This window comes from Hordeum vulgare, chromosome 2H (genome assembly GCF_904849725.1).
Source record: "Hordeum vulgare subsp. vulgare chromosome 2H, MorexV3_pseudomolecules_assembly, whole genome shotgun sequence".
NCBI lineage: Eukaryota > Viridiplantae > Streptophyta > Magnoliopsida > Poales > Poaceae > Hordeum > Hordeum vulgare.
The window spans coordinates 599,535,022-599,558,857 of record NC_058519.1 but is presented as its reverse complement, the minus strand read 5'-3'; the positions used below and the strand labels follow the sequence as shown (position 1 = coordinate 599,558,857).

Below are 23,836 nucleotides of genomic sequence, written 5' to 3'. Positions count from 1 at the left end.
AACTTACACTAAGTCAGATTGCTTGCAAGGCTTGTGTGTGATGTTGTATTACCGAGTGGGCCCCGAGATACCTCTCCGTCATACGGAGTGACAAATCCCAGTCTTGATCCATACTAACTCAACGAACACCTTCGGAGATACCTGTAGAGCATCTTTATAGTCACCCAGTTATGTTGCGACGTTTGATACACACAAAGCATTCCTCCGGTGTCCGTGAGTTATATGATCTCATGGTCATAGGAACAAATACTTGACACGCAGAAAACAGTAGCAACAAAATGACACGATCAACATGCTACGTCTATTAGTTTGGGTCTAGTACATCACATGATTCTCCTAATGATGTGATCCCGTTATCAAGTGACAACACTTGCCTATGGCCAGGAAACCTTGACCATCTTTGATCAACGAGCTAGTCAACTAGAGGCTTACTAGGGACAGTGTTTTGTCTATGTATCCACACAAGTATTGTGTTTCCAATCAATACAATTATAGCATGGATAATAAACGATTATCATGAACTAAGAAATATAATAATAACTAATTTATTATTGCCTCTAGGGCATATTTCCAACAGTTTCCCACTTGCACTAGAGTCAATAATCTAGTTCACATCACCATGTGATTCCAACGAATCCAACACCCATATAGTTCTGGGGTCTGATCACGTCTTGCTCGTGAGAGAGGCTTCAGTCAACGGTTCTGAAACTTTCAGATCCGTGTGTTCTTTACAAATCTTTATGTCATCTTATAGATGCTGCTACTACGTGCTATTCGGAAATGCTCCAAATATCTACTCTACTATACGAATCCGTTTCATTACTCATAGTTATTCGGATTAGTGTCAAAGCTTGCATCAACGTAACCCTTTACGACGAACTCTTTAACCACCTCCATAATCGAGAAAAATTCCTTAGTCCATTAGTTACTAAGGATAAATTTTGACCGCTGCTAGTGATTCAATCATGGATCACTCTCTGTACCCTCAACAGACTTTGAGTCAAGGCACACATCAGGTGCGGTACACAGCATGGCATACTTTAGATTCTAGGGCTAAGGCATAGAAGACGACCTTCGTCTATTCTCTTTATTCTGCCGTGGTCGGGTTTTGAGTCTTACTCAAATTCACACCTTACAACACAACCAAGAACTCCTTCTTTGCTGATCTATTTTGAACTCATTCAAAAACTTGTCAAGGCATGCATCTTATTGAAACTTTCATTAAGCGCTTTCGATCCATCTCCATAGATCTTTGATGCTCAACGTTCAAGTAGCGCAATCCAGGTATTCCTTTGAAAACTCCTTTCAAACAACCTTGTATGCTTTACAAAAATTCTACATTACTTCTGATCCAAAATATGTCAACCACATATACTTATCAGAAATTCTATAGTGCTCCCACTCACTTCTTTGGAAATACAAGTTTCTCATAAACCTTGTACACACCCAAAATCTTTGATCATCTCATCAAAGTGCTTATTCCAACTCCGAGATGCTTGCACCAGTCCATTGAAGGATCGCTGGAGTTTGCATACTTGTTAGTATCCTTAGGATCGACAAAACCTCATGGTTGTATCTCATACAATGTTTACTCAAGGAAACCGTCGAGGAAACAATGTTTTGACATCCTACGTGCAATATTTCATAAATAATGCAGCAACTACTAACATAATTCTAACATACCTTTAGCATCGCTACGAGTGAAAAAGACTCATCATAGTCAACTGTTTGATCTTGTCGAAAACATCTTTGCAACAGGTCGAGCTTTTCTTAATAGTGACTTATCACCATCATCGTCTGTCTTCTTTTAAAGATCCATTTTACTCAATAGTCCCATGACCATCAAGTAGTTCTACCAAAGTCTACACTTTGTTTTCACACATGGATCCTCTCTCGGATTTCATGGCTTCCAGCCATTTGTCGGAATCTGGGCCCACCATCGCTTTCTCCATAACTCGTAGGTTCACTGTTGCTCAACAACATGACCTCCAAGACAGGGTTACCGTACTACTCTGCAGCAGTACGCGACCTTGTCGACCTACGAGGTTTGTAGTAACTTGATTCGAAGCTCAATGATCACCATCATCAGCTTCCACTTCAATTGGTGTAGGCGCCACAGGAACAACTTCCTACGCCCTGCTACACACTGGTTGAAGTGATGGTTCAATAATCTCATCAAGTTCTACTATCCTCCCACTCAATTCTTTCGAGAGAAACCTTTTCTCGAGAAAGGATCCGTTTCTAGAAACAAACACTTTGCTTTCGGATCTGAGATAGGAGATGTACCCAACTGTTTTGGATATCCTATGAAGATGCATTTATCCGCTCTGGGTTCGAGCTTATCAGACTGAAACTTTTTCACATAAGTGTCGAAGCCCCAAACTTTCAAGAAACGACAGTTTAGATTTCTCTAAACCTCAGTCTATACTGTGTCATCTCAACGGAAATACGCGGTGCCCTATTTAAAGTGAATGCGGTTGTCTCTAATGCATAACCCATAAACGATAGTGGTAATTCGATAAGAGACATCACAACATGCACCATACTAAATAGTGCGTGGCTATGACGTTCAGACACATCATCACACTATGATGTTCCAGGTGGCATGAACTGTGAAACAATTTCCACATTGTCTTAACTGTGTACCAAAAACTCGTAACTCAGATATTCATTTCTATGATCATATCGTAGACAGTTCATCCTCTTGTTACGACGAACTTCACTCTAAAACGGAATTGAACTTTTCAATATTTCAGACTTGTGATTCATTAAGTAAATATTCCTGTATCTACTCAAGTCGTCAGTGAAGTAAGAACATAATGATATCCACTGCGTGCCTCAGCACTCATTGGACTGCATACATCAAAATGTATCACTTCCAACAAGTTACTATCTTGTTTCATCTCAATGAAAACAAGGCCTTGCTCATGTGGTATGATTTGCATGTCACTAGTGATTTGAAATCAGGTGAGTAAAGATCCATCAGCATGGAGCCTCTTCATGCAATTTATACTAACATGACTCAAGCGGCAGTGCCACAAGTAAGTGGTACTATCATCATTAACTCGTATCTTTTGGCACCAATGTGTAACACTACAATCGAGATTCAATAAACCATTGAAGGTGATTATTCAAGCAAATAGAGTAACCATTATTCTCTTTGAATGAATAATCGTATTGCAATAAACACGATCCAATCATGTTCATGCTTAATGCAAGCACCAAATAACAATTATTTAGGTTCAACACCAATCCCGATGGTAGAGGGAGCGTGCGACGTTTGATCATATCAACCTTGGAAACACTTCCAACACGTATCATCACCTCGCCTTTAGCTAGTCTCCGTTTATGTCGTAGCTTTCATTTCGCGTTACTAATCACTTAGCAACCGAACCGGTATCCAATACCCTCGTGCTACTAGGAGTACTAGTAAAGTACACATCAACATTATGTATATCAAATATACTTCTCTCGACTTTTGCCAGCCTTCTTATCTACCAAGTATCTAGAGTTGCTCCGCCTCAGTGACTGTTCCCCTTATTACAGAAGCACTTAGTCTCGGGTTTGGGTTTAATCTTGGGTCTCTTCATTAGCGCAGCAACTGTTTTGCCGTTTCACGAAGTATCCCTTCTAGCCCTCGCCTTTCTTGAAACTTAGTGGTTTTTCAAACCATCAACTATTGATGCTCCTTCTTGATTTCTACTTTCGCAGTGTCAAACGTCGCGAATCGCTCAAGGATCATTGTATCTATCCTTGATATGTTATAGTTCATCACGAAGCTCTCAAAGCTTGGTGGCAGTGACTTTTGGAGAACCATCACTATCTCATCTGGAAGATTAGCTCCCACTTGATTCAAGTGATTGTCGTACTCAGACAATCTGAGCACACGCTCAACGATTGAGCTTTTCTCCTTTACTTTGTGGTCAAAGAATCTTGTTGGAGGTCTCGTACCTCTTAACAAGGGCACAAGCATGAAATCAAAATTTCATCTCTTTAGAACATCACTTATGTTCTGTGACGTTTTAAAACGTTTTCGGTGCCTTGCTTCTAAGCCATTAAGTACTTTGCACTGAACTATCGTGTAGTCATCAGAAACGTGTATGTCGGATGTTCACAGCATCCACAGACGACGCTCGAGGTGCAGCACACCGAGTGGTGCATTAAGGACATAAGCCTTCTGTGCAGCAACGAGGACAATCCTCGGTTTCACAGACTCGGTCTGCAAAGTTTGCTACTATCAATTTTCAACTAAATTTTCTCTAGGAACATATAAAAAACAGTAGAGCTATAGCGCAAGCTACATCGTAATTCGCAAAGACCATTAGACTATGTTCATGAAAATTAGTTCAATTAATCATATTACTTAAGAACTCCCACTCAAAAAGTACATCTCTCTAGTCATTTGAGTGGTACATGATCCAAATCCGCTATCTCAAGTCCGATCATCACGTGAGTCGAGAATAGTTTCAGTGGTAAGCATCTCTATGCTAATCATATCAACTATACGATTCATGCTCGACCTTTCGGTCTCATGTGTTCCGAGGCCATGTCTGCACATGCTAGGCTCGTCAAGCTTAACCCGAGTGTTCCGCGTGCGCAACTGTTTTGCACCCGTTGTATGTGAACGTTGAGTCTATCACACCCGATCATCACGTGGTGTCTTGAAACGACGAACTGTAGCAACGGTGCACAGTCGGGGAGAACACAATTTCGTCTTGAAATTTTAGTGAGAGATCACCTCATAATGCTACCGTCGTTCTAAGCAAAATAAGGTGCATAAAAGGATTAACATCACATGCTATTCATAAGTGACATGATATGGCCATCATCACGTGCTTCTTGATCTCCATCACCAAAGCACCGACACGATCTTCTTGTCACCGGCGTCACACCATGATCTCCATCATCATGATCTCCATCAACGTGTCGCCATCGGGGTTGTCGTGCTACTCATGCTATTACTACTAAAGCTACGTCCTAGCAAAATAGTAAAAGCATCTGCAAGCACAAACGTTAGTTATAAAGACAACCCTATGGCTCCTACCGGTTGTCGTACCATCGACGTGCAAGTCGATATTATCTATTACAACATGATCATCTCATACATCCAATATATCACATCACATCGTTGGCCATATCACATCACAAGCATACCCTGCAAAAACAAGTTAGACGTCCTCTAATTTTGTTGTTGCATGTTTTACGTGGTGACCATGGGTATCTAGTAGGATCGCATCTTACTTACGCAAACACCACAATGGAGATATATGAGTTGCTATTTAACCTCATCCAAGGACCTCCTCGGTCAATTCCGATTCAACTAAAGTTGGAGAAACTGACACCCGCCAGTCATCTTTGAGCAACGGAGTTACTCGTAGCGATGAAACCAGTCTCTCGTAAGCGTACGAGTAATGTCGGTCCGAGCCGCTTCGATCCAACAATACCGCGGAATCAAGAAAAGACTAAGGAGGGCAGCAAAACGCACATCACCGCCCACAAAAAATTTTGTGTTCTACTCGAGAAGACATCTACGCATGAACCTAGCTCATGATGCCACTGTTGGGGAACGTCGCATGGGAAACAAAAATTTTCCTACGCGCACGAAGACCTATCATGGTGATGTCCATCTACGAGAGGGGATGTGTGATCTACGTACCCTTGTAGACCGTACAGCAGAAGCGTTAGTGAACGCGGTTGATGTAGTGGAACGTCCTCACGTCCCTCGATCCGCCCCGCGAACCGTCCCGCGATCAGTCCCACGATCTAGTGCCGAACGGACGGCACCTCCGCGTTCAGCACACGTACAGCTCGACGATGATCTCGGCCTTCTTGATCCAGCAAGAGAGACGGAGAGGTAGAAGAGTTCTCCGGCAGCGTGACGGCGCTCCGGAGGTTGGTGATGATCTTGTCTCAGCAGGGCTCCGCCCGAGCTCCGCAGAAACGCGATCTAGAGGTAAAACCGTGGAGGTATGTGGTCGGGCTGCCGTGGCAAAAGTTGTCTCAAATCAGCCCTAAAACCCCACTATATATAGGAGGAGGAGGGGGGAGACTTGCCTTGGGGTCCAAGGACTCCCAAGGGAGTCGGCCGAGCCAAGGGGGAAGGTCTCCCCCTCCCAAACCGAAATCCACTTGGTTTGGAAGGTGGAGTCCTTCCCTTTCCCACCTCCTTTTTTTTCCTTTCCTCTTTGATTTTCTTTCCTATGCGCATAGGCCTCTCTTGGGCTGTCTCACCAGCCCACTAAGGGCTGGTGCGGCACCCCAAACACCCATGGGCTTCCCCGGGGTGGGTGGACCCCCCCGGTGAACTCCCGGAACCCATTCGTCATTCCCGGTACATTCCCGGTAACTCCGAAAACCTTCCGGTAATCAAATGAGGTCATCCTATATATCAATCTTCGTTTCCAGACCATTCTGGAAACCCTCGTGACATCCGTGATCTCATCCGGGACTCCGAACAACATTCGGTAACCAACCATATAACTCAAATACGCATAAAACAACGTCGAACCTTAAGTGTGCAGACCCTGAGGGTTCGAGAACTATGTAGACATGACCCGAGAGACTCCTCGGTCAATATCCAATAGCGGGACCTGGATGCCCATATTGGATCCTACATATTCTACAAAGATCTTATCGTTTGAACCTCGGTGCCAAGGATTCATATAATCCCGTATGTCATTCCCTTTGTCCTTCGGTATGTTACTTGCCCGAGATTCGATCGTTAGTATCCGCATACCTATTTCAATCTCGTTTACCGGCAAGTCTCTTTACTCGCTCCGTAATACAAGATCCCGCAACTTACACTAAGTCACATTGCTTGCAAGGCTTGTGTGTGATGTTGTATTACCGAGTGGGCCCCGAGATACCTCTCCGTCATACGGAGTGACAAATCCCAGTCTTGATCCATACTAACTCAACGAACACCTTCGGAGATACCTGTAGAGCATCTTTATAGTCACCCAGTTATGTTGCGACGTTTGATACACACAAAGCATTCCTCCGGTGTCCGTGAGTTATATGATCTCATGGTCATAGGAACAAATACTTGACACGCAGAAAACAGTAGCAACAAAATGACACGATCAACATGCTACGTCTATTAGTTTGGGTCTAGTCCATCATATGATTCTCCTAATGATGTGATCCCGTTATCAAGTGACAACACTTGCCTATGGCCAGGAAACCTTGACCATCTTTGATCAACGAGCTAGTCAACTAGAGGCTTACTAGGGACAGTGTTTTGTCTATGTATCCACACAAGTATTGTGTTTCCAATCAATACAATTATAGCATGGATAATAAACGATTATCATGAACTAAGAAATATAATAATAACTAATTTATTATTGCCTCTAGGGCATATTTCCAACAAAGAGGATCGGCATGGTTGAGATGATTCGCCCACGTCGAGATTAGGGGGGAGATTGTCAGCTAATCTAGACGTTGGGGTATAGGATAGTTTGTTATTTAGTTTCCTTTCTATCAGCAAATAAGCAACGGCATGGCCAGCGACTTGTGCGGCGCCATGCAGCAGCTAGCTAGGTGGGCGGACTGATCGTGGTCACCACGTCGACCCGGTGCGCTCGGAGGTGGGGAAGGCACGTCCACTCTCGTGGGGTGGCGCGAGTTTAACGGGTCGTGGCACTTAGTTTGGATCTCCAACGACTCTTTCTTCTTCGTTGTAATAGCAATAAGTAGCAGAGAAATAGATGAGAAAAGGCTGCAACGGTTTACGCAGCGCCAAACCCTCTAGTCTCCCTGTGATCGCCAGAGCTTCTCGTTTCTAACAGCGTTGGCGTTGGCTCGCTTGTGGCATTGTCCTTAGAGAGCTCGCTGACAAGCATGTATCTGGCTGGCTCGGCGAGCCAAGTTCCTTCTTCTGCTCGTCGGAGAGATTGTTCCACTGGGATTCAGAGCTTGAGGCCATGACACATGGTGCAAAGAGGAGATGAGAGCAGAGGTGTGGTGCGCTCTTGCCCGACGCATGGCCGCGTTTAAATAGTGGACGTATGCTAAGGCCCTATTTGTTTCATAAATCCTAGGACTTTTTTAAGTCTCAACTTATAAGTCATAAGTCCCTACCTGTTTGTTTACAGGGACTTATAAGTCCCGAGTCCCTACCTGTTTGTTTACAGGGACTTATAAGTCCATGTTACACCTAATAATACACTTGTTCACATGGATCGTCATCAGCCAACACGTACGGCACACATGATAAGAACCGCTGCAACGAGGCTCGGGAGAGGGCATGTCCGGCGATTGGAGGCGCCGCTGCAACGAACCGAGGCAGAACGAACCGAGGCGGGGCGGCGAACCGAGGCAGAACGAACCAAGGCGGGGCGGCGACGGGGCGACGACCGGAGCGAGAGGCGGGGCAGCGACGGGGCGAGAGGCGGGGCGGCGACACGGCGAGAGGCGGGGTGGCGGCGGCGATTGGACCGAGAGGCGGGGCAGCGTGCGGGGAACGAGCCTGAAGCGATGCACGGTAGGTCCGGCCTGGGATAAGTCCAAATAAGCTCCTCCCTGAGAGTCTTATTTGATAAGTCCCAAATCACCACAATAAGTTCCAATAAGTCCCTTGTGTTTGGTTTAGGTGGGACTTATAGGGACTTTTGAAAGTCCCTAAACCAATAAGTCCCTGGAAATAAACACCCTCTAAGCACCAAGAGGTGTTTATGATGACTGGCCCATCGCCAGATGTGTGGCACTCCGACCATGGGAGTAGGTTTCTCGGCACACACGCCGATTTAATGGAGGTATACGGGCATACGGATATACCATTTTAATGAGGTGATAAGCCGCGGGCAACGGGCCGCAAAAATACCATCTCCATCGAGAGGTCGCATCAGTTTTGAGACAACATGAATGCGGTGCTGACTGCTTCAGGTGGGAAAGAGCGCGGGTGAGAGAGAGGTCTTTGGGTGGGCAAGGGTTGTCAGACACATGACATCAGTCGAGACGTCCACAAAGCCGCCCTCCCCCTCGATTTGCAAAAAAATGATGTCCGGACCCGCCAACAGATAGATACAAGACTATGGTGGATGACAAAACACGTTCGTGTCGGGATGGATGGATACAGTTTGAGGGTCCATAACATGCCTCCAAATGAATCAGGTAAACTTTAGAGTTTTATATATTACTAGGTGAAGTGTTAATATTCAGAGGTGATGTCCATCAGGCTGGTTATAGTGGAAAGTAACTTAGACTAGTAACATACATATGTTATTAGTCTATATTACTATTTTCATAGTGGGTAGTGTCATAGAAGTGATAACAATGATGTTTTTATTTTTTACTTTGTAGAACCATTTTGTATTGGAAAGCGTTATGTGATGATAACATATTATGTTACTTTATTTTCCTCTGTCCTTATTAATTACTTGTCATATCAACTTTTTTGCTTATGTGGCATATATATTACTACCTATGTTATTGCTAAAGGAAAGTAAAGATAGTGGTTTGTGTTGCAAAAAGCTAGTTCAAGGTTAGGCTCCGTCAAATAGAGTCGTCAAGAACGAAAAGCTAAAAGAATGATGTGTCAAACAATGATTGTGCACACAGGTTAGTTAAGTATAGAAACTAATGTCCCTAGCGAGAAGTATGATGTTGTCCCAATAAAAGGATAAGTTAGAGAAGTCATCAACCTATTATTAATGTGAGTTCTATTTTTCCTCTATCAATTGAAAGTAAGTATTGATTTCGTCTAATAGGGACAAAGAAAAAGTAGGATGGTCCATTATGAACCAGCCTCATGTCCTTTTGGACTAGAACAATAATTCTTGCCATTTCCGACATTGTGTCTTCCCAGATAGCTAGCTGGTCAAATCTGACGATCTATGCACAGTTGACATTCAATACTCAATTATCTTAGGAGAGGGGGCAATGCTACGCGTGATCAGACGATATTTGTACCCGACTTTCCACCCCATGCAATATTTTTCTTTTTCTAAAGCGAAAGCAAAAGATATGCTTCATCTATTAATTAAGAGGAGAAAAGGTTTTGTACAGTATCCTAAATACAAGAAAGTTACTCAATTGTTTCCAACTTTTGACGCCGAAGGTGATCCACAATTTGATCTCGTCCTTAATATTGTTTAACAGGAGCGTTAGAGGTGTGCTTTTGTGTCAGAACAATCCGGACGTTCTTCTCATTTCAAATAATCCAACGAATAAGCACGATGACAGATAACATGACCTTTCTATTGGGGGTGCTTCGGTCGGACCGCTCAATCCACCATTCTTTGCCGGATTCCTCAGAGGCCATCAGGTAGTGTCAAAGCCATCAATGTGGAGCAAATCATGGATCAAGCTTCAAATACAGATCGTGAAGCGACACTTGAAGAAAAGGTGTGCGTCGGATTCTTGCACTTGCTTGTAAAGAGGGCAAAGACCACAATTGATCCAATCCCGTTTGACCAATCGACGGTTTAAATCCTATCTTAAGTGGTGAACGAAGCGAAGAGCTTGACATTGGGAGGGGCCAGGTTCTAAATAATAAACATGTGCATGTAGTATAAAAATGTAGAAACAAATATTTACTCCTCGCAACAAATCATTTGAGAAATCACAACATCGGAAGTAATACATGTAATTTAATAACAAAAAAAATACACTTTTGGGGCATGAACGAAATCATTTGAACAGCCAACGAACTGAAGAGACTAGGGCTGTGTCAATTAACAATATCAATATATCATGATACATAATTTTAGGCCAAAACCCAGATGCAAAATTAACTACAAGTATAAATTCGATGTAGCGATTTACACCGTCCATGCAAATCTCGATCCGAACAGCACAAATACTAGTACGATAGAAAGAAAATACTTCTATATATGAGCAGCTCTGAGTAGAGTAGATGTTGATCATCGTCGGATTGCGTGGTGTTGCAGCACGAACTTGTGATCAGAAGCACATGTCGAGCAGACAACAGCAGCAAATAGCAGCACAACTGCAGATGAAAACGGACCACGTACGTCAGATTAGAAGAAATCAAAACAGAAAGCAGTGGGTAATCTTGACGATCGAGTAGCCGTACCATCCTTTCCAGAAGCCGTCGCCGCTGTCCTCCGGTTCCGGCGGCGGGGCCTGCTGCTGCTGGTACTGGTAGTCGGCGGCGACAGGCGGCGGAGCGCCGTACCCTGGAGGAGGTGGGTAGGCCTCCTGGCCCGGCGGCGGGTACGCGGTGCCCGGTGGCGGGTAGCTCATGGTCGACGCGGCGGTCGAAATCGCAGAGAGAAGCGCAAGACAGCAGTAGAAATAGTGCAGTGGCGATTGCTGTGCAGGTGCAGGTGCTCTCTGCTCTCGAGCTTGTGATATTCTTCTACTGGAGCATGGCGACTCTTTATATAGTGTCTGACACCATGAGGGGTTACATTGCTTAGCCGCGTAAACCTAAGGCGGTTGCACACACATCCAAATTTCAAAGGGTCGCCGGTCCGGCGATCACACGGATGCATCGATCCGCGCACGGCGGCGACTGCGGGCTTCATTTACTCCGAAACGCGTTGTTGGAAACTTGAAATGCGTCACTCGGAAGGAGAGAGATCGGTCCACATTTGCGTGTGTTCACGTACTCTCTAGTCTCCCAACGTCTGCTAGCTAGCTGGTTCCCATTTGGATGTTGCCGGACTGGACTCGGTTCCATCGGGTTCTGTACTGCTTAGACGAGAAGTTCCAAAGGAATCGGGTTCCGTAGTTGGTGACGGTTGATTTATGCTCCGAGTTTGCCAAACTTTTCTTTGAGTTTACTATAGTCCTTATATTTTCGATCAAATTCCAATTATCAGTTTGAGTAATAAAACATAAGTTACATGTAACAAAGATAGTACTCCCTCCATCACAGTATATTGGAAGTATCTCCAAAACGATAATTTTTCATAATTAGAAAGAAATAAGACGCATGATATTAATTAGCCTATTAATTGGGGTGTTTTAAAAACCGTCTTCACCAATGCATGCGAGGAACTCACTTGTTTAATGGACGGGGGGTTACTAATGCGTCAGTTTTGCGATTAATTAGGCGCTTCTACAGCTCGTCGACTCGGTTTTTCCTACCAATAAAAAAACATCTAGGTCTTAGAGCCCCGTAAGATTCGCCCAATATACTGTAATGAAGGGAGTATGTATTACCTCTCTTAGACTAATCAAGTCAAAGCTCGAGAACCGAGAGGGCTCCTTGGATTGCTCCCTCCACAGCGATCAGGGGCCAACCCAGGGCCCCGTCCGCCGCCCCCTCCCCCCTCTCCCCCGCCTCGTCGTCCCTAGAGACGTGCGCCGGCTAAGCCCGGACACAACCGATGATGAGGATGGCGCGGTCTAGGTTGCAGCACCAAGGTCTAAAGGGATCGACGATGCGAGATCGTCCTTCGGTCTTCGTCTTTCTTGGCAGTTTGGCGCTGCTCCGGCGACTTCATGGAGAGGGCGGATCAGGAGGGGATATGGCCATGGTTGATTGGTCGGGGGCGCCTCCGATCAGATTTAATTTGGCTGATGCCACTAGCGGTTGTGCCCATCTCCTCTGCTGGAGGTGGTCGGCCTGAGGCTTGATGGTCAGATCTCGAGATCCGTCATCGAGTTCCGGTTGCGAGTCGGGAAAACATAGTTGAAGGTGAAAACCGAGTCGATGGCAGACGATGACGGTGTTCTGTGTCGTTACCTTGATGATGGCGTCGTCGTCGACTCAGTCGGGCTACTCCGGGGGAAACCCAAGGGTCTGGTCTTCCAGATCGGATGATGACGGTACCGTTGTGTCGTTTTCTATCTTGGGAGCATCATTTGTGGAGTAGAGGTGAAAGACAGAGGTAGGAGGTGAAGCGGCTTCATCTTGCATGGAGCTTTCGATGGACATGTCAAGTCATGCCTGACCGATAGGTCCTACGTTGTGCCATGAGCTAGTCGGCAGGTGCTATGCATGACAGATCTTCTATAAGCTTCGCGTCTGGACGGACGAGCACGGGGCGGTGGCGCCGTCGGGCGCCATGGTGGCGTCGACGGATGGAGGGACTGTTAAGAAGGATGCAGATCTCTCTTCTGAAGATGGTTCAGCGGTTTGATGATGAGGACGACGTCTAAAACGTGTGCATGTGATGTACGCTCTAGATGTGTTGCACCGGTTATGGTTTTCGATATGTTATGTGGATGGATTAATGACGACACCAATTTTATATATGAAAAGAGAGCAGTAGCGGAGCCAGCAGGAACACACGCCCGAGCCCACCTTCAGTATGAATAGTAGCTACAGTGGTAGAAAATGGTACAGTACGAACAGTTAACAAAGGATTTGGCTGCTGACTGGGGCGTGTCTCCGTCGCTGGAAGTGAGATCACTTCACATTATCGAGTTTGTATAGATGCGAGTGGTGACTTCGGGTCATTTAATGTATGTTCTTGTTAGACATAGTTAAATAATAAATAAAATTGATCGTATGCATCGATTGATGCAGAGGTCAGATGTTTTAACCTTCTTTTATAAAAAAATCTTTCTAAAAAAAATGTAAACCTTTTAGATAATTAGGTCTTATATTGCAGAGAAAGTATCATTAAAACTTCTATTGAATATAAATCCAATTATAGAATTACGGGTCCGAATATCGAACGTGAGATGGGAAGGTTCCTCTTCGCGATCGATTCGTGTGCCAGGGAGGATCAGTCCTATTTATTGTGCGGGTCTCTAGGCAGGGAGCAAACACACACCCTGTTGAGTGTTGATTCACAATGACAGATATCGACTGACCCATGTAGATTTTTGAGAGATCCGGTATTCTAGTCTTCGTTTTCAAATTCGTTTCCCCTTGCTTTTCATCATGATCATTTTTATATCTTGAACGATTATTTGTATAGTGGACAACTTTTGAAATTGTGAACTTTTTTCATAATCATGAATAGTTTTCAAATTCACAAAAAAATTGAGTTCACTAAAATAATTCAAGTACTCAATTTTTTTAAATTCATGAATAGTTTTTGAACTTACAAATACATTTGTATTAACAAACAATTTCTGTATTCATGAACTTTTTAGAAATTGCAAACAATTTTTGAACTTGTGAACTTTCTTTTTGGAGTCCCAAATAATTTTTGCAATATTTATTTATTCCAGTGCTATTTGTTTTGAAATTCAAGACCATTTTTTGAAATCCTCACTGTTTTTGAAATTTCATAATATTTTTCAAAATCAGAAACTTTTAGTTTTTGTAAAAATCTCAAACATAAATTTGCAAATTTGGGATTAGGGAATAGTTCTTGAATCAAAAAAGAAACAAAAAGAGAAAAACGAAAAATAAACAAGGGTACCCAGCCCACACATGGGGCCGATCCAAAATGCACGCGCGGGGGGAGGGGGGGGGCAAGCTGGCGCTGGTTTGGTGGCTATTTGACCTACTCCCTCTGTTCATAAATAAGTGTACATATAGATTTGTACTTAGTCAAAAAATTTAAAATTTGACCAACTTTATAAAAAATAGTAGCAACATATATAACATGAAAATTATATATTTAGAAACTTCCTGTAAAGACAAATCTATTGATACTTATTTGATGTCATAAATGCTAGCATTTTTTTCAATAAAGTTAGTCAAAGTTTAACTAGTTTGACTGACAGAAAAGAAAAAAATACACTTATTAACGAACGGTGGGAGTACGCAGCAAATAGGAGCTCCCTAAGAGTCTCTATATGACGCTAAGCGCGTTGAACAACGCTCGCGACGCATAAGGTCAATGACTAGGCCAGCTAATTGGTAGCTAACTTTTTTAAATAATTCATTTTTTTTATTGTTTTTGAAAAATATCACGTTATTTTTTTAAATGTAGTCCTGTCGGCCTAGCCAAGATCAATTAGTCCATGTCGGTTATGGCTAGGCCGACAAGCCTGTCGGCTTTGCATGCGGGCTCCTATTGGCCTTGGCTAGGCCGATTAGTACTAATTGGCCTAGCCGTAACCAATTAGTATAAATCGGCCTATCCGTGACCAATTAGTACTAATTGATATTGGCAAAGCCAATAAATACATGAATTTTTTGCCATGCAATGCATAATTTTTTATGTCCACGATATTAAAATTGTACCTCTATAAATTTTTCCGCCCTTTCTTTCCTGCCTCAATTTCCCGCCATTTTCTTTCCCACCTTGTTTTCCGCCATTTTTTTCTGCCTCGTTTCCTGCCATTTCTTTCCTACCTTCACTAAATCAGACATCTCTGGTGATCTAAAAAATTATTTAACAACGACAAATTTTAGAAAAAGGACAAAACTAATTTTTTTTTTCGGATCAACTAAAAATTACAAGACTTAAATATATTTCCTAAATCTACCGGAGCACTTAAAGTAATTAAACAACTTAACTGACATTTTTGGAATCAATTAAAATTGGAAGACCTAAATATATTTTCCAAATCTATCAGAGCAGCTAAAATTAATTAAACAACTTAATTGACATTTTCCGAATCAACTACAAATCAGAAGACCTAAATATATTTCCCAAATATACCAGAGCTCCTAAAAATTATTTAACAACGCAACGGAAACAAATGTTGAATTTTACCCTTGAAGCGTGCGAAGAAACGATGAATGACGAACGACGAACACCACCACCTCCAACTTCACCCACACTCCACCACCACCACCACACCACCACCTCCACCTCAACCTCCACAACCACCACCTCGACCTCAACCTCCACCATCACCACCAAAAAATGGTCAACACAACCACCGCGAACCACCCCATCATGCACTGGCGGAGCTTCTCGGTGGGCAAGGTATGGCAAGTGCCATACCTTGATTTGGAGGGAAAAAATAGTACTAGTAGGCTAAATGGCTAATCACTAATGACCAAAAGAGGCCAGCGTGGATACCTGGTGCGTGCCTGGGAACCAGCCCAACACATCGCTGCTTCCTCCCCGTTTTCTCCATCGCGACCCAGTCTTGGCCACCAGCCCACCACGACGCACTCCCCACCCCACGCAGACTCGCACAGCAAACCCTAGGCGGCGGCTGAACTAGTGGCTAGGCGTGTTGCCGACTCGGTTGGGCGTGTTGCCGGCCCGGCTGCGTGTAGGTTCAGCCGGGGGTGCGGGCCAGCAAACGGCGGCGGCGGCAACTGGTCCCTCGCCGGAACCGGCGGGGCAGACAACGGCGACGGAGGGGCTGGCTGGGAGGCGACGGCGGGGCAGGGGATAGGGGAAGCGGCGGCTGGGCAGGGGATAGCTGACTAGCTGAGCACTGGGGAATCCACAGGAAGGAGATTGCCGCTAAATTTTCAGTTTTCAGGTATAAGATGGAAAGAAAGGAGAAGGATCTAGCAAATCCAAAGAAAAGAGGAAGAGGTAGTCTTTCATTTTTCTGAAATTCGAAGTGGTTGGTACTTGGTAGTGGGAGCAGATTGTATTGAAACATTGTTGTGATTGCAGATTTAAAAAAGTATTTTCAAGTGCTTGGTGGTGGCAGCAGCTCAAAATCAAATCCAAGCACCCGTGAAAGTGTCAATATTTCAGCACATGACTATGATCAAAATCAAGTTATTTCCATGGAAGTGGAACAAACTAGAAATTTCGTTGAAGCTATAGTGGAAGAGAATGTAGAAGTTCACGGGGTTGAAGGTATAACTATTTTTAGTGAAGATTACATAAATGGTGATCCAGGACTTCGCATTCCACTTGATTGTTTTGCCCCCAACATTAGAGATGATGTTAGATTTGCTTATATACGAATGGGTGCAACTCAACCAGCAAGTTGCATTTCCCCCCCAAATAGAGATGGAAGATGCTTCCGACCACAATGGTATAAAGACTTTGCTTGCTTGGAATATAGTGTAACAAAGCATAAGGCTTATTGCTTCTCTTGTTTTATTTTCAAGCATGACCGAATGGATGATAAATTTGGGCATGATGTCTTCTCCAAATTTGGTTTTGACTGTTGGAAAAATGGAGTTGCAGCATTTCATAAACATGTTGGTGGACCTTGTCAAACATTGTGCAAACGCAGTCACCAAAGTAATCAAAGAAGAGACGGGTGACTGCCTTTTCTCTATTCTAGAGGCAATAATAAAATCGTTATTATCATATTTCCTTGTTCATGATAATCGTCTATTGTTCATGCTATAATTGTATTAACAGGAAATAGTAATACATCTGTGAATAAATAGATCACAAAGTGTCCCTAGCAAGCCTCTAGTTGGCTAGCTCGTTAGTCAATAGATGATCATGGTTTCCTGATCATGGGCATTAGATGTCATTGATAACGGGATCACATCATTAGGAGAATGATGTGATGGACAAGACCCAATCCTAAGCATAGCACTAGATCGTATTGTTCGTATGCTAAAGCTTTTCTAATGTCAAGTATCTTTTCCTTCGACCGTGAGATTGTGCAACTCCCGGATACCGTAGGAGTGCTTTGGGTGTATCAAACGTCACAACGTAACTGGGTGACTATAAAGGTGCACTACGGGTACCTCCGAAAGTGTCTGTTGGGTTGGTACGAATCGAGATCGGGATTTGTCACTCCGTGTGACGGAGAGGTATCTCTGGGCCCACTCGGTAGAACATCATCATGAGCTCAATGTGACTAAGGAGTTAGTCACACAATGACGTGCTACGGAACGAGTAAAGAGACTTACCGGTAATGAGATTGAACAAGGTATAGGTATACCAACGATCGAATCTCGGGCAAGTTCTATACCGACAGACAAAGGGAATCGTATACGGGATTAATTGAATCCTTGACATCGTGGTTCATCCGATGAGATCATCGTGGAGCAAGTGGGAGCCACCATGGGTATCCAGACCCCGCTGATGGTTATTAGTCGGAGAGGCGTCTCGGTCATGTCTGCCTGTCTCCCGAACCCGTAGGGTCTACACACTTAAGGTTCGATGACGCTAGGGTTATAGGGAATTGTTATACGAGGTTACCAAAAGTTGTTCGGAGTCCCGGATGAGATCCCGGACGTCACGAGGAGCTCCGGAATGGTCCGGAGGAAAAGATTGGTATATAGGACGGATGGTTTCGGATACCGGAAGTGTTTCGGGCATCACCGGTAACGTACCGGGACCACCGGGACCACCGGAGGTGGCCCCGGGGGTCCACCGAAGGGGGGCAACGACCCCGGGAAGTAAGGTGGGCCAAGTGGGGAAGGGAACCAGCCCCTAGGTGGGCTGGAGCACCTCCCCACTCAGCCCAATGCGTGGGGGAGAGAAAAGGGGGGGGAGCAAACCCTAAGCCAGGTGGGCCTAAGGCCCACCAGGTGGTGCGCCACCCCCTCCCCACCCTAGCCGCCGCCCCCCTTTCCCATCTGGTGGCCGCCGGTCCCTAGGGAGGGAACCATAGGGGTGGCGCAGCCCCTCCCCCTCCTCCTATAAATAGAGAGGGGTTTTGGCCCTTGGGAGATAGACTTCTCCCTCTCCCTCGGCGCAGCCCTGCCCTTCTTTCTCCTCCTCTCTGCCGGTGCTTGGCGAAGCCCTGCCGGGAGACCTCGTCTCTCCGTCGACACCACGCCGTCGTGCTGCTGGAGTTCTTCCCCAACCTCTTCCTCCTCCTTGCTGGATCAAGGTGCGGGAGACGTCACCGGGCTGCACGTGTGTTGAACGCGGAGGTGCCGTAGTTCGGCACTAGATCGGAATCACACCGCGATCCGAATCGCTGCGAGTACGACTCCATCAACCGCGTTCTAGTAACGCTTCCGCTTAGCGATCTTCAAAGGTATGAAGATGCTCTTACCCCTCTCTCGTTGCTGGTCTCTCCATGGGAAGATCTGAATATGCGTAGGAAAATTCTGAATTTATGCTACGTTACCCAACAGTGGCATCCGAGCCAGGTTTTCTATGCGTAGATTCTATGCACGAGTAGAACACAAAAGTTGTGGGCGATGATTTGTCAATTTGCTTGCCTCTACTAGTCTTATTCTTTTCCGGCGGTATTTTGGGATGAAGCGGCCCGGACCGACTTTACACGTACGCTTACGTGAGACTGGTTCCACCGACAGACATGCACACCATGCATAAAGGTGGCTAGCGGGTGTCTGTCTCTCCTACTCTAGTCGGATTGGATTTGATGAAAAGGGTCCTTACGAAGGGTAAATAGCTTTGGCATATCATCGTTGTGGCTGTCACGTAGGTAAGAAGGCGTTCTTGCTAGAAACCCAATCAGCCACGTAAAACTTGCAACAACAATTAGAGGACGTCTAACTTGTTTTTGCAGGGTTTGACATGTGATGTGATATGGCCAAAGTTGTGATGTTGCATGTATGATGTATGAGATGATCATGTTATTGTAATAGGTTTCACGACTTGCATGTCGATGAGTATGACAACTGGCAGGAGCCATAGGAGTTGTCTTAATTTATTGTATGAGATGCAACGCCATGTGCTTACTACTTTTACTTCATTGCTAACGGTTAGCTATAATAGTAGTGATAGTAGTAGTTGGCGTGACGACTTCACGGAGACACGATGATGGAGATCATGATGATGGAGATCATGGTGTCACGCTGGTGACGATGATGATCATGCGATGCCCGAAGATGGAGACCGAAAGGGCGAAGATGATAATGGCCATATCATGTCACTATATGATTGCATTGTGATGTTTATCATGTTTTACATCTTATTGCTTAGAACGACGGTAGCATAATAAGATGATCCCTCTTAAAATTTCGAGAACGTATTCCCCTAAGTGTGCACCGTTGCGAAGGTTCGTTGTCTCGAAGCACCACGTGATGATCGGGTGTGATAGATTCTAACGTTCGCATACAACGGGTGTAAGCCAGATTTACACACGCGAAACACCTAGGTTGACTCGACGAGCTTAGCATGTACAAACATGACCTCGAATACAAGAGACCGAAAGGTCGAACATGAGTCGTATGGTTGAATACGATCAGCATGAAGTTGCTCACCATGGTGACTAGTCCGTCTCACGTGATGATCGGTCACGGGTTAGTCAACATGGATCATGTAACACTTAGATGACTAGAGGGATGTCGATTTAAGTGGGAGTTCATACTTAATTTGATTAAATGAACTTAATTGTCATGAACTTAGTCTAAAAGTTGTCTTTATAAATATTGTAGATGGCCAACGTCAACCTCAATTTCAACGCATTCCTAGAGAAAAACAAGCTGAAAGATGATGGTAGCAACTATGCGGACTGGGTTCGCAACTTGAAGCTCATCCTTGAAGCAGCTAAAAAGGCTTATGTCCTTGATGCGCCGCTAGGTGACCCTCCCGCTCCCGCAGCAGCCCAGGACATTCTGAACGTCTGGCAAACGCGGAGTGATGACTACTCTCTGGTTAGGTGTGGCATGTTATACAGTTTAGAAACGGGGCTCCAAAGGCGTTTTGAGCAACACGGGGCATATGAGATGTTCCAGGAGCTGAAGCTAGTTTTTCAAGCTCATGCCCGTGTCGAGAGATGTGAAGTCTCCGACAAGTTCTTTAGCTGTAAGATGGAGGAGAACAGTTCTGTTAGTTAGCACATACTCAAAATGTCTGGGTTACACGGTCGTCTGACTTCACTTGGAGTCGAACTTCCGGATGATGCTATAATTGACAGAATCCTCCAGTCTCTCCCACCAAGCTACAAAGGCTTTGTGCTTAACTACAACATGCAAGGGATGGAAAAGACCATTCCCGAGTTGTACTCGATGCTCAAGTCTGTAGAAGTAGAAATCAAGAAAGAGCATCAAGTGTTGATGGTCAACAAGACCACTAGTTTCAAGAAAGGCAAGGGTAAGAAGAACTTCAAGAAAGCCGGCAAAGCTGTTGCCGCGCCCGGTAAGCCAGATGCCGGGAAGAAGAAAAAGAATGGACCCAAGCCTGAGACTGAGTGCTTCTATTGCAAGGGAAAAGGTCACTGGAAGCGGAACTGCCCCAAATACTTAGCGGACAAGAAGGCCGACAACGTTAAAGGTATATGTGATATACATGTTATTGATGTGTACCTTACCAGCGCTCGTAGTAGCTCTTGGGTATTTGATACCGGTGTTGTTGCTCACATTTGCAACTCAAAGCAGGAACTACGGAATAAGCGGAGACTGGCCAAGGACGAGGTGACGATGCACGTCGGGAATGGTTCCAAGGTCCATGTAATCGCCGTCGGCACGCTCCCTCTACATCTACCGTCGAGATTAGTTTTAAACGTTAATAATTGTTATTTAGTACCAGCTTTGAGCATGAATATTGTATCAGGGTCTTGCTTAATGCGAGACGGCTACTGATTTAAGTCAGAGAATAATGGTTGTTCTATTTATATGAGTGATATGTTTTATGGTCATGCTCCGCTGGTGAATGGTTTATTCTTGATGAATCTCGATCGTGATGTTACACATATTCATAGTGTGAGTACCAAAAAATGTAAAGTTGATAATGATAGTCCCACATACTTGTGGCACTGCCGCCTTGGTCATATCGGCGTTAAGCGCATGAAGAAGCTCCATACTGATGGACTATTAGAGTCTCTTGACTTTGAATCATTTGACACATGCGAACCGTGCCTCATGGGCAAGATGACTAAGACTCCATTCTCAGGACTAATGGAGAGAGCAACCGACTTATTGGAAATAATACACACTGATGTGTGTGGTCCGATGAACGTTGAAGCTCGCGGTGGCTATCATTATGTTCTCACTCTCACCGATGATTTGAGTAGGTATGGGTATATCTACTTAATGAAGCACAAATCTGAGACGTTTGAAAAGTTCAAGGAATTTCAGAGTGAGGTTGAGAATCAACGTGACAGAAAAATTAAATGTCTGCGATCTGATCGTGGAGGAGAATATTTGAGTCACGAGTTTGGCACACACCTAAGGAAGTGTGGAATCGTTTCACAACTGACGCCGCCTGGCACACCGCAACGCAACGGAGTGTCTGAACGTCGTAATCGCACTTTATTAGATATGGTACGATCTATGATGTCTCTTACCGACTTACCGCTATCATTTTGGGGATACGCATTAGAAACAACAGCATTCGCTTTAAATAGGGCACCGTCTAAATCCGTTGAGACGACATCGTATGAACTATGGTTTGACAAGAAACCTAAGTTGTCGTTTCTTAAAGTTTGGGGCTGCTATGCTTATGTGAAGAAACTTCAACAAGAAAATCTCGAACCCAAAGCGGAGAAATGCGTATTCATAGGATACCCTAAGGAAACTATTGGGTATACCTTCTATCTTAGATCCGAAGGTAAGACCTTTGTTGCCAAGAACGGATCCTTTCTAGAGAAAGAGTTTCTCTCGAAAGAAGTAAGTGGGAGGAAGGTAGAACTTGATGAGGTAATTACACCCCCTCTCGAACAGGATAGTAGCGCAGCGCGGGAAGTTGTTCCTGTGGTGCCTACACCAACTGAAGAGGAAGTTAATGATGATGATCATGAAGCTTCGGATCAAGTTACTACTGAACCGCGAAAGTCCACAAGGGCACGCTCGGCACCAGAATGGTACGGCAACCCTGTGATGGAAATCATGTTGTTAGACAACGGTGAACCTTCGAACTATGAAGAAGCGATGGCGGGCCCGGATTCCAACAAATGGCTTGAGGCTATGAAATCCGAGATAGGGTCCATGTATGAGAACAAAGTATGGACTTTGGTGGACTTGCCCAATGACCGGCGAGCTATAGAAAATAAATGGATCTTCAAGAAGAAGACTGATGCAAACGGTAATGTAACGTTTACAAAGCTCGACTTGTCGCAAAGGGTTTTCGACAAATTCAAGGAGTTGACTACGAAGAGACTTTCTCTCCCGTAGCGAAGCTGAAATCAGTCCGAATCATGTTAGTAATTGCCGCCTTTTATGATTATGAAATTTGGCAAATGGACGTCAAAACAGCGTTCCTTAACGGGAACCTTAAGGAAGAGTTGTATATGATGCAACCAGAAGGTTTTGTCGACCCTAAGGGTGCTAACAAAGTGTGCAAGCTCCAGCGCTCCATCTATGGGCTGGTGCAAGCATCTCGGAGTTGGAACATTCGCTTTAATGAGGTGATTAAAGCGTTTGGGTTCATACAGGTTTACGGAGAAGCCTGTCTGTACAAGAAAGTGAGTGGGAGCTCTGTAGCTTTCCTCATACTGTATGTGGATGACATATTATTGATGGGGAATAATATAGGGATGTTGGAGAGCATAAAGGCCTATTTGAACAAAAGTTTTTCAATGAAGGACCTTGGAGAAGCTTCATACATATTAGGCATCAAGATCTATAGAGATAGATCAAGACGTCTCATAGGTCTTTCGCAAAGTACATACCTTGACAAGATATTGAAGAAGTTCAATATGGAAAACTCAAAGAAAGGGTTCTTGCCAGTTTTGCAAGGTATGAGATTGAGTAAGACTCAGTCGCCGACCACGGCAGCAGATAGAGAGAAGATGAGTTTTGTCCCCTACGCTTCAGCCGTGGGCTCTCTAATGTATGCCATGCTGTGTACCAGACCTGATATAAACCTTGCCATAAGTTTGGTAGGGAGGTACCAAAGTGATCCCGGTATGGAACACTGGACATCGGTCAAGAATATCTTTAAGTATCTGAAAAGGACTAAGGAAATGTTTCTCGTTTATGGAGGTGACAAAGAGCTCGTCGTAAAGGGTTACGTCAATGCCAGCTTCGACACAGATCCGGATGACTCTAAGTCACAGACCGGATACGTATATGTGTTGAATGGTGGGGCGGTGAGCTGGTGCAGCAGCAAGCAAGAAGTCGTGGCAGCATCTACATGTGAAGCGGAGTACATAGCTGCTTCAGAAGCAGCTCATGAAGGAATTTGGATGAAGGAGCTCATCACCGACCTTGGAGTGGTTCCAAGCGCGTCGGGTCCAATGACACTCTTCTGTGATAACACTAGGCCATTGCCAT

General features: G+C 44.7%; 1 protein-coding gene across 1 annotated transcript; it reads right to left on the bottom strand.

Moving 5' to 3' along the window:
- Positions 1-10,634: 10,634 nt before the first annotated feature.
- Positions 10,635-15,677, bottom strand: LOC123428705. Its single transcript, XM_045112884.1, has 3 exons — positions 15,537-15,677; positions 11,039-11,323; positions 10,635-10,951 (listed from the first exon to the last, which is right to left on the bottom strand). Exons 1-3 carry the CDS (start codon positions 15,675-15,677, stop codon positions 10,805-10,807), a joined length of 573 nt encoding a protein of 190 aa, XP_044968819.1. The 3' UTR covers positions 10,635-10,804.
- Between the last annotated feature and the right edge of the window lie 8,159 nt (positions 15,678-23,836).